We start from the raw sequence: 15,658 nt of genomic DNA, 5'->3' as shown, positions 1-15,658 counted from the left end.
GATTGCACCTAGAAAGTTACCCTCTCAGGTACAAGTCCAAGCAAGGTTGTTTATGGAAGACCAGCAGTCGCCCATGCATTTACGTTTTATTTATTATTTTGCACTTTACTTAATCATCGTTATATGTTTTTCTTATATTTTATCTTTCTATAATATGCAATTTTCTAGATTGTGCAAATTAATTTTTCATTATTGAATTGATAGGTGTTTTTTTTTCTAATTGATATATATATATATATGTGTGTGTGTGCGCATGTATGTCATCATCATAGTTTAACGTCCGCTTTCCATGCTAGCATGGGTTGGACGGTTCAACTGGGAAGATCTGGCAGTGTTTCTACAGCTGGATGCCCTTCCTAATGCCAACTACTCCGTGAGTGTAGTTGGTACTTTTTACGTGCCAGACGGGGCTGGCGAACGGCCACGCATGGATGTTGTTTGTTACGTGCCACCGGCACGGAGGCCAGTCGATCTGGCGCTGGCTACGGCCGCGTTCAGATGGTTCTCTTATGTGCCACTGGCACTCATATCACGTGTATATGTATATGTTTATCCCTACCACCATTGCCTGACAAGCGGTGGTATGCTTACACCTCCGTAACTTAATGGTTCAGCAAAACAGACTAATAAAACAATTACCAGGCTTACAAAGAATAAATCCTGGGGTCAATTTGTTCGACTAAAACCTAAGTTGGTGTTCAAGCATTTTCACAGTCAAATGACTGAAACAAGAAAGCGGTGAATGTGTTTATGGCAGGGATGTGCCGCCTGGGTAGGCAGTGTCTACCCTGAATAAAATAGATCGATAATAATAGTTTCCTTTTATGGCAAAACATGCACCAAATTCAATAAAATCAAGAGGGTTACTCTGATTACTCTGCATAAAAGACAAAATAATTTATTTTTTTGTAGATCAGGTGGATCTATTATTCAGGGACCATTTGAGCGGGATGGGCTACTCAACCTGAAGAAAATTCTAACTGGGCCCCACCTACAAGGTCATGTGCAGTTTATCTTGATATGAGATCACCATGTCGCACACATATGGTTGTGATGCATGTGCCTGGTGTACCTTTATCAGACGGGTAGTCATGATGGGTATATTGGGCTTCGTATATTTTACCCCAGTGTCACTTTGATGGCATGAACTGCTCTCTCACTCAATAATAATAATAATAATTATAAAAATCTTGGTTCTTTTCACTTTGACAATACAAACACTTATTATCCATCATCAGTTAAATATAACTAACATATAAACATAACAAATATATCTTTATTAATCACAAAACAATAAAATTAACCTATTCTATTCTCAAAACAAATATAAATGTATTAACCATTAGGCTACTTATTATTTTAATGACATTTAAATAATATTTATATATTATACAAAACTCCCAAAAATAAGCAAACGTAACCAGCAGTCGACCTGGCGCTGGCTACGGCCACGTTCGGATGGTTCTCTTACAAGCCACCGGCACTGGATACGGCCACGTTCGGATGGTTCTCTTACGTGCCACTGGCACTGGTATCACTTGTATATATATATATGTGTGTTTATCCCTACCACCATTGCCTGACAAGCGGTGGTATGCTTACATCTCCGTAACTTAATGGTTCAGCAAAACAGACTAATAAAACAATTACCAGGCTTACAAAGAATAAACCCTGGGGTCGATGTGTTTGACTAAAACCTAAGTTGGTGTTCAAGCATTTTCACAGTCAAATGACTGAAACAAGAAAGAGGTGAACATGTTTATGGCAGGGATGTGCCGCCTGGGTAGGCAGTGTCTACCCTGGAGAAAATAGATCGATAATAATAGTTTCCTTTTATGGAAAAACATGCACCAAATTCAATAAAATCAAGAGGGTTACTCTGATTACTCTGCATAAAATACAAAATAGTTAATTTTTTTGTAGATCAGGTGGCCATAATTTGCCCCTACCTTTCAATTGCAGCATTAAAGCCATACATATGCTATGTACATTCCTCCAACATTGTTTTCCTTACATACTATATAGGTAGAATTAAATCTGCCTCCAACATGGTTGCACGCCTTATTTTTCTTTGTTTTACAACATTAACATCACCTACTGCCGACCCTGAGTAATTACTGTTAACACATGCCTGGTTTATAGACTTTACCAATTGATTCTTCCCAAATATAACAATATTGGTTTCCACACACTCAAAACAAATTCAAAATCTGGAGGAAATTGCTTTTATTAAAACTATTACAGAGGTAAGTTATCTCAACAGTGTTTAGTTGAGTTAATATAAAACATAGAGTGTGGGAAGGCTCTTATCACACACTGTTATATTTCTTTTCCAATGTACATACATTTAATTATAGAAGACGGTGTTTGTTTTTAAATTTTCATAGAAAGAAAGAAATTTGACACTAAACCATATTCCTTCATGTGGTAAGCAGAAAATAAAAAAAGGTTGGCATCATTAAAAGTTCAAACAGCTGTAAAAGACAACCTCAGAAAGAGAGCCAATGATGGGTGGCTTGGTTGTTGTCATGGGTAAAGTTCACAAAGCTAAGCCCACCTCATTTCAGGTGGGTACTTAAATGTTTTTTGGTTGTTAAGAAATTCCACATTGCTCCTATAAATATATACCTGTGTGGTCCGGCCTGGAACCGGGTGCATGCTTCAAAGAAGCAAGGATACTGGTCGGCCGGATAACCTGAACGAGTCTAGAAAATGTGACTTTTTGTGTGTTTTAAACAAAGAAAAAAGAATTCTGAACATTGTGTTAAGTAAGAGGTTTATTGCCTCATTGTGTCTTTGGGGAAAAGGGAAAAAAGAACATTGTTTTAGAGAAGCAAAAGTCAGCGGGCGCTTTTCCTCTTCTCCCATCATCATTCATACCATCAATGTCCGTGTCCAGCCCGCGAAGCTTCCATCTGTGTGATGCCCTTTTGGCAAATTATATGAAATAAAGAAGTTCCACATTGATACAGTTACACTTTCAACTGGATACATATGTGTCTAGATAAGCCATGACCTTGAGAGAATGATTTACCACAAATATCAGTGATGTGGCTTCTATCCTGTATGAGGACATTTGTGTACTCTTAAATTACTAAGTTGAGAAAATGATCTGCTACAAATATCACATTTATAAGGCTTCTCCCCTGTATGAGTACGTTTATGTCTTGTTAGGCGACTACTTAAAGAGAATGATTTACCACAGATATCACACTGATATGGTTTCTCTCCTGTATGAGCACGCTTATGTATTGTTAAGTGACTACTTAAAGAGAATGATTTACCACAGATATCACACTGATATGGCTTCTCACCAGTGTGACTACGCTTATGTACTATTAAACTACTACTGTCAGAGAATGACTTCTTACAAATATCACACTGATATGGTTTCTCTCCTGTATGAATACGCTTGTGTATTGTTAAGCCAGAACTTACAGCGAATGATTTACTGCAGATATTACACTGATATGGCTTCTCCCCTGTGTGACTACGCCTGTGTGACTTCAAATTACTACTTTGAGAGAATGACTTCCCACAAATATCACACTTATATGGCTTCTTTCCTGTATGAATATACTTGTGTGTTCTTAAACTACGACTGTCAGAGAATGACTTCTTACAGACATCACACTGAAATGGTTTCTCTCCTGTATGAATACGTTTGTGAATAGTCAAATTGTTACTGTGCGAAAAATATTTATTGCAGATATCACACTGGTATGGCTTCTCTCCTGTATGAATACGTTTGTGAGAATTCAAAGCACTGCTTACAGAGAATGATTTACCACAGATATTACACTGATATGGCTTCTCTCCTGTATGAATACGTTGGTGAGATGTTAATTGAATATTTTGAGGAAATGATTTACCACAGAAATCACAACTGTATGGCCTCTCTCCTGTGTGAATACGCTTATGTTTATTTAAATTATTCTTTTGAGAGAATGATTTACCACAGATATCACAGTTATATGGCTTCTCTCCTGTATGAATAGATTTATGTACTTTTAAAGCATTATTGTGATGGAATGATTTACCACAGATATCACAGTGATAAGGCTTCTCTCCTGTATGAATACGTTTGTGTGATTGTAAGCTACAACTTACACTGAATGTTTCACCACAGATATTACACTGATATGGCTTTTCTCCTGTATGTACACGCTTGTGTGCAGTGAAGTAGTCAAGTCGAGAAAATGATTTACTACAAATATCACACTTATATGGCTTCTCTCCCGTATGAATCCGTTTGTGAGAAGTTAATGAAGTATTTCGGGTGAAAGATTTACCACAAATGCCACACTTATATGGTTTCTCTCCTGTATGAATACGTTTGTGTTTAGTTACGCTTGATGACAAAGAAAATGATTTACCACAGACATCACAGTGATATGGCTTCTCTCCTGTATGAATTCGTTTGTGTTTAGTTAAGTCAGAACCTTGAGTGAATGATTTACCACAGATATTACAGCAATATGGTTTCTCTCCTGTATGAACACGCTTGTGAGATATGAAAGCATCACTTCGAGAGAATGATTTACCACAAATACCACAGTGATATGGCTTCTCTCCTGTATGGGTACGTTTGTGTCTAGTTACGTTATCATTCTGAGAGAAGGATTTGCCACAGATATCACATCCATATGGCTTCTCTTCCGTATGAACTCGTTGGTGAAATGTTAAACTACTACGTAAAGAGAATGATTTCCCACAGATATTGCAGCAAAATTGCTTCTTCCTTGTATTATTGCACTTACGTTTTGTTAGGTTACCATTTTCAGAGAATGACTTTTCACAGATATTAAATTCACATGATGGCTTTCCTCTGTCTTTAGGCATGTCTCCAACAGAAAAATTCATCTAGTTTTTGCAATATTTATTTCTGAAATAATAATATGTCTATATTTCTATATATTTTTTGTTCCTATTCTTTAATCGTTGCTATTTTTTCAGCTGCTGTATTTCTGTCCAATTTTCCTTTTATCTAAAAACTTCTGAAAATTTATCCAAGTTTTATTAGCACACAAACTCACTTTGTATACACTCCAGATTATGACACAGAAATTTTGCTAATAATCTCAGTTCAGAGCAAAATGTCATTGGAATTTTACAATGAATTTATAGAAATAATGCTAGCTGTCTCTTCCATATAGCATTTAAAAGATAGAATGGTTTGAAGGTGCATTTTCTGTTATGCCAATGTCATCTGTTATTCTGAAATAATGAAAAAAAAATCAGTTTAAAATATGGAGGCTACTTGAAAAGCAGAGATTTAATAGCGGAAAACTTATACCATTTCTATAGAGATTAATTGCAGAAAGAAATATTTACTTTCACGACTGAACATTTTAATTTACTAAAATTTACATAACAGAAGCATATACATTTGTAAACAAGAGCTACACCTTCACATTGTGCTAAAATGTATTAAACTATAAAATAGTAGACGATAACACTCTCTCTCTCCAAAATAATAATTGGACATGGTTATTCAGCCCCAGGTCAGCTTTGACTGGACAACATGATTCAAAGCATTCTCTCCAAAGACATCGTCATCACCACCATAGAACACATTGACAATTGTTGAACGATTTGTTTTAATTTGCCTCTTATGGCATGGTTTCTATGGTTTGATGCCCTTCCTTATGCCAGTCACCTTATAGAGTGTACTAAGTGCCAGCAAAAGTGCCCTTTATGTGGCACCATTACAAGTGCTCTTTATGCGGCACCAGCACGCGGTGCTTTTGTCATGGCACCAGCATTTGTAGAAATAACACACAGAGCAACAAGCACGCACGCACAACCCATTGGCTTTGTCTTCCCAATTGACAATTGAAAAGACAACATGTGGTCACGGAAATACCGATTCAGTGTTTACATTATTTCGAGTTAAAACGAAAGATCGCCAAGCACAGGAATCGATGTAATCGACTTATTCACCAGCTAAATTGCTGGCATTGTCATAAAATTTGAAACCAAATTATAACAGACTGAGTCTAGTGTAATACAAAATATTTCTCAAACTAAACCATACAACAAACTAACGTTGCAACGATGGACAGGCAACAAAATAGGTTTCATAGCAAGAAATAGCAGCCAAATCACGCAGAAAGTATGCAAATTTCATGTATAAAATGTAGGACAGACACAAAGAATCAATTCGTCAAAAACAAATGACTACAAAACTAAAAGACGAAATATTTTCATTGTTTAATTATACTTACAGAAATGTTGTTATAACTCTGTGTGTGGTAGTTGTGAACTTTATTCTAAGTGTGTAGAATTGTTGGGAAATGTATTATAACAGTGTTTGTGGTGGACGAGAAATGGTCAAATAAAAGTGCGTGGTGCTTGATTAAGAGGAATTCATTAAACAGTGAAAAATTTGGAACGGTTAAAGGGAATGAAGTTCAGTGCGCATGCGTATGTCGTATTACCGCTTTCCAGCCGCTCACTCTTGCTTCAGTTCTTTTTCCTCTCATTCCTTTTGAAAAGATGTCACAAATATTTTTGCCTCCAGGCAAACTACAATGTGGTACCCCATAATCTGTCTGAGTTAAATAATAAATCAGTTAATGATTTAATGAAAAATATCTTCCATCGTAACAATAAATGTATTTTCACAGGAAAAAATAAAACCATGTGTGATAACACTATTACGATCCTTTCGGTTTGACCGGCAGTTTTTTAAAAATAATTTCCACGTACCTAAACACTTTTAAACTTCGTATACTGGTAGAATGTGTCAAAAGAAAACATCTTTTTCTCTTGCTTTATTGAGAAAATTCTATGGTTTGTAGGATATGTTTTTTTCTTCAATTTCAACCAATCAATGACGTCTATTGAGGTGAATTCAATTTCTGCCGTAGTGTCAATTATTTCCCGTGTTATATGAAATTGTCCGTTATTTATGAGAAAATAGATACCCCGTGGCCATAAACTGAGGGGTCACTCGTAAACAGAGCTGGATAACAAAACCATCCCCTCTTTAGTGTCCACCCATAATTATGACCCTAGTATCGATCTATTGCATTTCAATCTGGTTTAGGGTTAGGGTCACACACACACACACACATATATATATATATAAAGCGATATTTTCCTCTAACATAAGTAATCTATTCATGACAAATGTTTCTTAATAATGGAGCTAATCTTAATCAATTCATCTGAGTACTTGTAATCTTATAGTGAACCACGTATTTGTTTTTAATCCCTTACCCTGTGTGCCTTGGCATGATTTGCGCAAACCCAACCACATAGGTTATCCTATTTAAAGTCATAAATATATTTTCTGGGTGTAAGGTCATACATGGCCGTGTAGTGAAAAGCTTACTCCGCTAGTTGACGTGAGGCATTTACCAGTGATGTCACGCAATGGGACCAAATCCGGAACGTGGTGATTGCAGTCAATTTAAAACATAAATAAAGCAATAAAGGGTATAACCCCCTTCGGTCACGAATGACCATGGGATTGCACCTAGAAAGTTACCCTCCTAGACACAAGTCCGGGCAAGGTTGTTTATTGAAGACCAGCAGTCGCCCATGCATACCGGCCTCCCCTCTCCACGCCACCAGTGTTATCCAAGGGCCGATACAGCTTGGCACCTTTGACGTCGCAACTCATTTCTACAGCTGAGTGAACTGGAGCAACGTGAAATAAAGTGCTTTTCTCAAGAACACAACACGCAGCCCGGTCCGGGATTCGAGCTCACAACCTCACGATCGTAAGCTCGACGCTCTAACCTCTGAGCCATAAAGCAATAAGCATAATATACTTACATAAAAATTATAAGTATTATGCAATACATCAAATAATTATTATCCATCATCAGTTAAATATAACTAACATATAAACATAACGAATATATCCTTATTAACACAAAACAATAAAATTAACCTATTCTATACTCAAAAGAAATATATATACCATTAAGCTACTTATAATTTTCATATTTAAATAATATTTATATATTATACAAAACTCCCAAAAAGCAAACGTAACCACCCGGCTATGAATCGTCAACGAACTTAGATTTTATTGTCGCGATAACAGTATAAGGGAGATAACTCAGAAGTAAAAACGGTTGACAATTTATTCTGGAAAATCAAAAATATTTGTGTCTGCTTTGACAATTCTATGAATTTGAGGTCTTGTCCTGTTCTAAAATATTGATGGATCTACACAATTTATAGATAGCATAAAGCTTTATTGCAGATTAATACAAAAACTGCAGTAATAATGTCCTTCCTCCAGCTGGTTGTGAATCCTCCCCTACTCCTAGTCAAACCGGATCGAGCAAACTCATGGCCAAACATTGCTTCTTCCAGTCTTTTCATGGATATATTTTATTGTATTGTGTCCTTTCGCTTACATGTAGGTATAATGTGGTTCGCTGTTGATTTGGTTGATACCAGCACAGCGAGAAGACCACATACAGAACATCCCGCCAATTTAGAGAACAAATCACCAACTATAAATTATGTCGTTTCGTAATCTAAAACTGTACAAATTTTATTTCTTTCGAAGAGATTAATTCACAAGAAAAAATACACATTGTTTCTAAGATGGTCTCTCATTCACAGAAGTGTGATGTCAACACTAAAAATACTTTTTCTCATCGCACTTCTGAATGGAATACTCAACTTGGTCCTTAACGTTAATATGATGTAGATACAAGTTTCCCAGTCCAGTGGCCTTTCCGTTAGAATATGGATCAAGGTTTACTTCAATATCAGATCTTCCTCGCTTATAAACCACATACCGCTCCTCTCCTACACTATCGGCCTGCATTTGATAGTTCTAATCCAGCAGCGTGCTCTTGGTACTAAGTACATTTGCTACCAACCGAAAAGGCCTCTTACAGTTCAAGTACGCAGTGCCAAATGAATTGGAATGAATAAATTCAAAGCTTAAAACGCTAGTCACAACAGAAGCAAATCCACGAGGGACGAACAGTAGCCACAAAAAAATACCAAACCCACAACTCCAGAACAAAAACATGTCATTTCGAAACAACTCACGATACTAGAACACGAAAACATACCACTATCTTAAGGGTTAGTAGAACTTTACGAAAAAATTTAGAGGCCCTGAAAAGGGCCGTTGGATAAAGCAGTAGCTTCATTATTTTCAACTTAGGCTCTCTCACCACGGATACGGCGGGCAAGCTGGATGTCCTTGGGCATGATGGTCACTCTCTTGGCGTGGATAGCGCACAAGTTGGTATCCTCGAAAAGACCGACCAAGTAAGCCTCGCTGGCCTCCTGTAAAGCCATTACGGCAGAGCTCTGGAAACGAAGATCAGTCTTGAAATCCTGAGCGATTTCACGAACGAGACGTTGGAAGGGAAGCTTTCTGATAAGAAGTTCAGTGGATTTCTGGTAACGTCTGATCTCTCGCAGAGCTACGGTACCAGGCCTGTAACGATGGGGTTTCTTCACACCGCCAGTTGCTGGGGCACTCTTCCTGGCAGCCTTAGTGGCAAGCTGTTTACGAGGAGCCTTTCCTCCGGTAGATTTACGTGCTGTCTGCTTTGTACGAGCCATTCTGATGTCAATACAATCACAAATAATGCGCCGAAAGCTGCTATGCTTTATATACACTGCAGCTGCGGGCTAAACTTTTTATCTACAAACCAAATTAAGCGCCAACACCTTCTCTCAGAACACAAAGAGAAAGCGCCAAACAGCAGCTGCCAAACGCATTGCTATGATTCGCTGATTTAGACACGTGATCTCTAATTTGTAGTGTTCTCTGCTACGTCTGCGTGCTGTGTATAAATACTTGCTACAGAGGCTATCTGTTATTGCACTTTTGCTTTTAAGTAACTATACATCTGAAAAATGTCTGGACGTGGTAAGGGAGGAAAAGGTTTGGGAAAAGGAGGCGCCAAGCGTCACAGGAAGGTGTTGAGAGATAACATCCAGGGTATTACCAAACCGGCCATCCGTCGTCTGGCTCGTCGAGGTGGTGTGAAACGTATCTCTGGTTTGATCTACGAAGAGACCCGTGGTGTGTTGAAGGTGTTCTTGGAGAACGTCATTCGTGATGCTGTCACCTACACCGAGCATGCCAAGAGGAAGACCGTCACCGCTATGGATGTGGTCTATGCTCTCAAGAGACAAGGCAGAACTCTGTACGGATTCGGAGGTTAAACTGGTGAAGTTTTTGTGGTCGTGAATAGCGACAAAACCCGGCCCTTTTCAGGGCCACTCATATCTTAATGTAAGCCACCTCACCTTTTCGATATGCTTAAGTAGATTTAGTTTGAATATCTGCTTCGGTTTCTTCCTTGAGTTTCTCAATCTTTTTCGTTTGTTTCACAGATATCAGTTTGCAGCTTTTCCAAAGTTTTGCCTTTTGCATTTTTTTCTTCGATTTTCCATTTCAACCTCAGGGTTAAACCCGTTCTTGTTTTCCTTTTGTTTACGAGCGGACCCACGATCTTTCGGTTAAACTCGGTCAAAGAAAGATTGCCAATTTGTGTAATAGGCGTAAAACAACTTCTAAACGAATATGAAAAAAAATGCGCACACGCGAAAGGGGAGTTGGGGTGAGGCTTCGGAAGATTTGCATCGGGAATTTCTGAAAGCGTCTGACCCGGGCACAAAAACAAAAACAGTGTAATAGGTGTAAAACAACTTGCTCTAAACGAATATGATGAAAAAAATTGCGCGCTCGTGAAGGGGTGGTGGGGGAGAGGCTTCGGAAATTTCACATCTCCAGTCCACGGCCTTTAAACTAAGAAAAAAATAGTGTAATTGGGTGTAAAACTACTTGTTCTAAACGAGTATCAAGAACACACTCACACATGAATCAAACTCCGTATTTTTGTACGTATTTCGCAAAAAAAAAAAAAAAAAATTAAAGAAATTCTGGAAAAAGTGAAGTGTTGGATCTCCGCCATGTGAATCAAAATGCGTGTCAGAATCTAACTATATATAAATCAATTGACAATGCATATATGGATTCGTCTTTCTCTTCGCTTAGTCGTTTTTACCGAATTTTATTTGGCCTGATAAAGTTTATAAGTATTTTCTCCATTTCAGATAAGCATCCGTTGGGTACAGATTTACTAGCGTAGCAAGATTGCAGTCAGTTGTTTATTTAGTCGGCTACAATAGGTTATACTATACTATATGATTGTATTTAAGTTCCAGTAAAAATAATAAAATAAAAAGTAAGCAGATCAATTTTTTTAAAGAATAATATAAATGTACGTTTGTAATGTACCCTTTTAAAATTCTCGGGTATCTATCTATCAAACAAATGTCAGGTGTTTTAAAATTTGTTCAGTGGAAAAATAGGTAGTGAGATAAATTTGGTCGTTCCTCCCTGAGTCTAGAATAACAAAGTAACATTTTACTTGTTTCAGTCAGTTGACTGCGGCCATGCTAGAGCACCGCCTTTAGTCGAGCAACTCGACCCCGGGACTTACGTACACGCACATATATATATATATATACATATATACGACGGGCTTCTTTCAGTTTCCGTCTACCAAGTCCACTCAAGGCTTTGGTCGGGTCGGGGCTATAGCAGAAGACACTTGCCCAAGGTGCCACGCAGTGGGACTGAACCATGTGGTTGGTAGGCAAGCTACTTACCACACAGCCACTCCTGCGCCTATATTAATCATAATTTTCCAAAAAGCCTAACAATTTGCATATGTCTTGCTCTAATTTCAGAATATTTTCATTTCAATTACCAGCAGGTCATCTATTAGTTGACAGCAAGAGAAAGATTAACTGCGATATTTGCATATTCACTCGGAAGGATTATAAATAAACCAATCAAAGAATGTTTCGCCGTAAGTTGGCTGCCGAGTTTCGGTGGGAAAAACAGGGCTCGTGGGGTCGGCAATCCCGGTGTTCCCACTTCATGTGTCGTTTTTATGTTGTGCTGTAAAAATTTGTGTATCATTCGATTTCTTCGATTTTTGTTTTCAATCTCATGTAATAATTTTTAAAGATCATTTATATGTAAATTTCATCTGTGTCTCATGACCCCAAATCATGATGTATTGTCCCCCTCTTCGTTAGCCCCTTGTGGGTAATAAAGAAATATGACCTAAGTGTGTTTATGTAACTGTATTTCTTGAAAAGATCTTGTAGAAAAACATGGTACTAACAAGTGAAATTAAGTTATCTCATTAGGAATGTTTTCTTTAGCTTTAAAATTTCTTCACTTTTTCCAGAATTTCTCTTTTTTGTTGCGAAATACGTACAAAAATAGAGTTTATGATTCATGTGTGTTCTTGATAATCGTTTAGAACAAGTAGTTTTACACCAATTACACTATTTTTTTCTTAGTTTAAAGGCCGTGGACTGAAGATGTGAAATTTCCGAGGCCTCTCCCCCACCCCTCTTTCGCGAGCGCGCATTTTTTATCATCATATTCGTTTAGAGCAAGTTGTTTTACACATATTACACTATTTTTTTTTGTTTTGGTGCCCGGGTCAGCCCCTCAGACGCTTTCGGAACTTCCCGATGTGAATTTTCCGAGGCCTCTCCCCCACCGCGTGCGCGCTTTTTTTTTTTTTTTCATATTCGTTCAGAGGAAGTTGTTTTTTTGACCTGGTTTAACACTATGCGTGGTCGCCCGAAACCCGATGGTTTAATGATTTGGATATCGGGTTGTATGTTTTTGCGAAAATCAATATTACTCCCAAAGAGTTCTGCATAAGTGCAGCTGAAGGCTATTTTAATATGTGGGATCGTCCTAAATGTACATGGATAAGGCACTCATGTTTACATTATTGACCTTTCAACCTCACCAATGGCAAACAGTAGCAGTTATTTACAAGGAAAAAAAACAAATATAAAATACGCCCACAAATTGATTCTCACGGAGTTCAAATGATAGCATGTTCATGAACAAATATTTTGAAAAATTAATTTTCACCCTTCCACTAGACTTTATTGGCACTGCGCACTTAAAACCATTTGTTTACAAAATTACATTTTCAGACGATAGGGTGTTTAGGGAGACCTTAGCTATTACAAGCACATCCCACGACCACCTCGGTATTCTTTCGTTATGCGTTGAAAAATTACGTCAAACGGAAATAGCTGTTGGCAATCTTTTGTCTCTAGTAGACCTTTCTGTCGATTTCCGTAAAAAATTTTCTTTTTTACATATGGGCTCGCGGGAACTTTTGAAGCAATGAGAGCGAAAGAGACTAAGAGAAAGCGATTTTATGACGAGTGAAGTTCTTTTGAAGTTACCGTGCATATGAAGCATTGATGTACATGTGTGTGTGTGTTTGATGGGGTGTGGGAGACAGTATGTTGTGTAAGTGAAGTGCTTCTGTTAGTGTGTGAAGAGACAGAGTAATGTGTGAAAGAAAGAGATAACTGAAATCTTTTACTCGGTGTATGTGTATATGTATGTATATTGCTTCGAAAGTTCCCGCAAGCCCATATGTAAAAAAAAAAAAAAAATTTACGGAAAGGTCTACTAGAGACGAAATTTGCAAGGGAATAATCGGATCTTGTGAATTTTGCGAGGGTACCCACTCCCTAGGTTCGTTTGCGCACCCAGTAGGCTGCCTCTTTTTGCTCCCGTTAACGGGTGCACTTTCATCTGACATAATTTTCTTAAAAAATGCATTTTCAAGGTGTGACGGCATTAGCCCCTGAAAAGGACTTGATTTATTAGTAAATCAAGTTAACTAAATTGTTCTTTCCAAACAACGTAAATAGATTAGGAGCAAATTGCAAGATAAACCCATTCCAAAAATTGTCGATCCTATAACAAATGTTCATACAAATTCAGTCGGGGGGGTGCTAAAAACAGGTGTTATACATTGCTTTTCAAAAATAATTACTTTGTAAAACCATTTACTTTGTGTAAAGAAACCCATCTATTAATTTGCATACGCGTACAAGCGTAGGGACCGCCCTTCTCAAACAGTACCGTATTGTCATTGTATTTTACTACAAATATTTCGACAATAACTCTTTATTAGATTAAAATAAAATAGTGGCTGCTACACGGGAAAATACGGTAACGGTGGTGACAAGTTCGCTCGCCGGTTGCTAGTGTAGAAGGCAAGATGCACGGTGCAGACTAGAAAGGAAAAAAAGTGGAATCGTCTTCGCGCAACATCTATGCGGTGAGTAACGGACTAAAATCGCAGATCAATAGACAATCGATAGTTTACAATCACGAAAATATAGGTGGCCCTTAAAAGGACCGTTTTCTCGAGAGACCAAGATTTACTTGCTGCTGGTGTATTTGGTAACAGCCTTGGTACCTTCAGAGACGGCGTGCTTAGCCAACTCCCCAGGGAGAAGCAGACGGACAGCAGTCTGCACCTCACGGCTACTGATGGTTGAACGTTTGTTGTAGTGGGCCAAACGGCTGGATTCAGAAGCTATTCTTTCGAACAAATCGTTGACGAAACTGTTCATGATGGACATAGCTTTGCTGGAAATACCAGTGTCGGGGTGGACTTGTTTCATTACTTTGTAGATGTAGATGGAATAACTTTCCTTCCTCTTCTTCTTGCGCTTCTTGTCTCCTGCGGGACGCGAAGATTTGGCCTTGGAAGCCTTCTTGGCTCCTTTCGAAGCGGTAGCTGGTGCTGGTGGCATGATGTCACTAGTGCTGGTAACTTCGCAGCTACCCTATTTATAGCTGTCAAGTAGGCTCAGCAGATGAACAGTTTTTGCAAATCGGCGCCGTTCATTTTCATTGGTTGAATTTGACAACTATGTCACGTGACAAAAGCCCGCTTATTTTTCACCTGCTTCTCGACTGCTGGAGCCGATTAAGCAGTATTTAAAGGCGAAAGGCTGAAAAAAAAATTCACTTCCCTGTTTTGTTACAAACTAGTATCGAACTTTGAAAATGTCTGGACGTGGTAAAGGAGGAAAAGTGAAGGGAAAGAGCAAGACCCGTTCATCCCGTGCTGGACTTCAGTTCCCTGTCGGTCGTATCCACCGTCTTCTCCGTAAGGGAAACTATGCCCAACGTGTTGGTGCCGGAGCTCCAGTCTACTTGGCTGCTGTTATGGAATATTTGGCTGCCGAAGTGTTGGAATTGGCAGGAAATGCTGCCAGAGACAACAAGAAATCGAGAATTATTCCCCGTCATTTGCAGTTGGCCATCCGTAACGACGAGGAGTTGAACAAACTTTTGTCTGGAGTGACCATCGCCCAAGGTGGTGTTCTTCCCAACATCCAGGCTGTTCTTCTCCCCAAGAAGACCCAGAAGGCTTCCAAGTAAGCGCCTTCGCTGATGGCGTTTGCCTTCGTATAACGGCCCTTTTCAGGGCCCCTCATTTTCTACACATAGTCTTCTTGCCGGTTTTCTTTGCGATCTTTAATGTGGGTGGTTTATCTTGCCCGTTTCTAACATAGGAAACGGTAAAACAACACCAATCCGTTTTTTTTTTAATACAGATTACCCAAGAGATCGTATCGTGGACAGCAATTTTTATCCTTTAAGTAACTTCTTTCTGACAATAATTTCTTGGATGTTAAGGGCAGTGGCGATACAATAAGCGGATACGGTGTCAATACAGAAAGAGCGGGCAGGCGGTGCTGTGATGTGGAACCAGTCTATCCGAATTGCGTGTGTCGGGGCTTAATTTAAACTAGGTGGAGTCGCTTACAAAGGTTTGATATAAGGGAGGTTTGGCTGTTG

General features: G+C 38.6%; 4 protein-coding genes across 4 annotated transcripts; 1 reads left to right on the top strand and 3 right to left on the bottom strand.

Annotated features, from left to right (window-relative positions):
* Positions 1 to 2,209: 2,209 nt before the first annotated feature.
* LOC115231068 (zinc finger protein 271-like) lies at positions 2,210 to 6,557 on the bottom strand. Its single transcript, XM_029801157.2, has 2 exons — positions 6,228 to 6,557; positions 2,210 to 5,217 (listed from the first exon to the last, which is right to left on the bottom strand). The coding sequence occupies exon 2, from the start codon at positions 4,861 to 4,863 to the stop codon at positions 3,058 to 3,060; it is 1,806 nt and encodes a 601-aa protein (XP_029657017.1). The 5' UTR covers positions 4,864 to 5,217; positions 6,228 to 6,557; the 3' UTR covers positions 2,210 to 3,057.
* A 2,584-nt stretch (positions 6,558 to 9,141) lies between these two features.
* Positions 9,142 to 9,552, bottom strand: LOC115231067 (histone H3). The gene has a single exon (XM_029801156.1). It carries the CDS (start codon positions 9,550 to 9,552, stop codon positions 9,142 to 9,144), a length of 411 nt encoding a protein of 136 aa, XP_029657016.1.
* A 4,644-nt stretch (positions 9,553 to 14,196) lies between these two features.
* Positions 14,197 to 14,607, bottom strand: LOC115231064 (histone H2B, gonadal-like). The gene has a single exon (XM_029801153.2). The coding sequence runs from the start codon at positions 14,602 to 14,604 to the stop codon at positions 14,227 to 14,229; it is 378 nt and encodes a 125-aa protein (XP_029657013.1). The 5' UTR covers positions 14,605 to 14,607; the 3' UTR covers positions 14,197 to 14,226.
* A 234-nt stretch (positions 14,608 to 14,841) lies between these two features.
* Positions 14,842 to 15,238, top strand: LOC115231062 (histone H2A-like). The gene has a single exon (XM_029801150.2). The coding sequence runs from the start codon at positions 14,861 to 14,863 to the stop codon at positions 15,236 to 15,238; it is 378 nt and encodes a 125-aa protein (XP_029657010.1). The 5' UTR covers positions 14,842 to 14,860.
* The last annotated feature ends 420 nt before the right edge of the window (positions 15,239 to 15,658 follow it).

Source organism: Octopus sinensis, unplaced genomic scaffold, assembly GCF_006345805.1.
Source record: "Octopus sinensis unplaced genomic scaffold, ASM634580v1 Contig17298, whole genome shotgun sequence".
NCBI classification, from domain to species: domain Eukaryota; kingdom Metazoa; phylum Mollusca; class Cephalopoda; order Octopoda; family Octopodidae; genus Octopus; species Octopus sinensis.
This window is presented reverse-complemented; position numbering and strand designations above follow the sequence as displayed.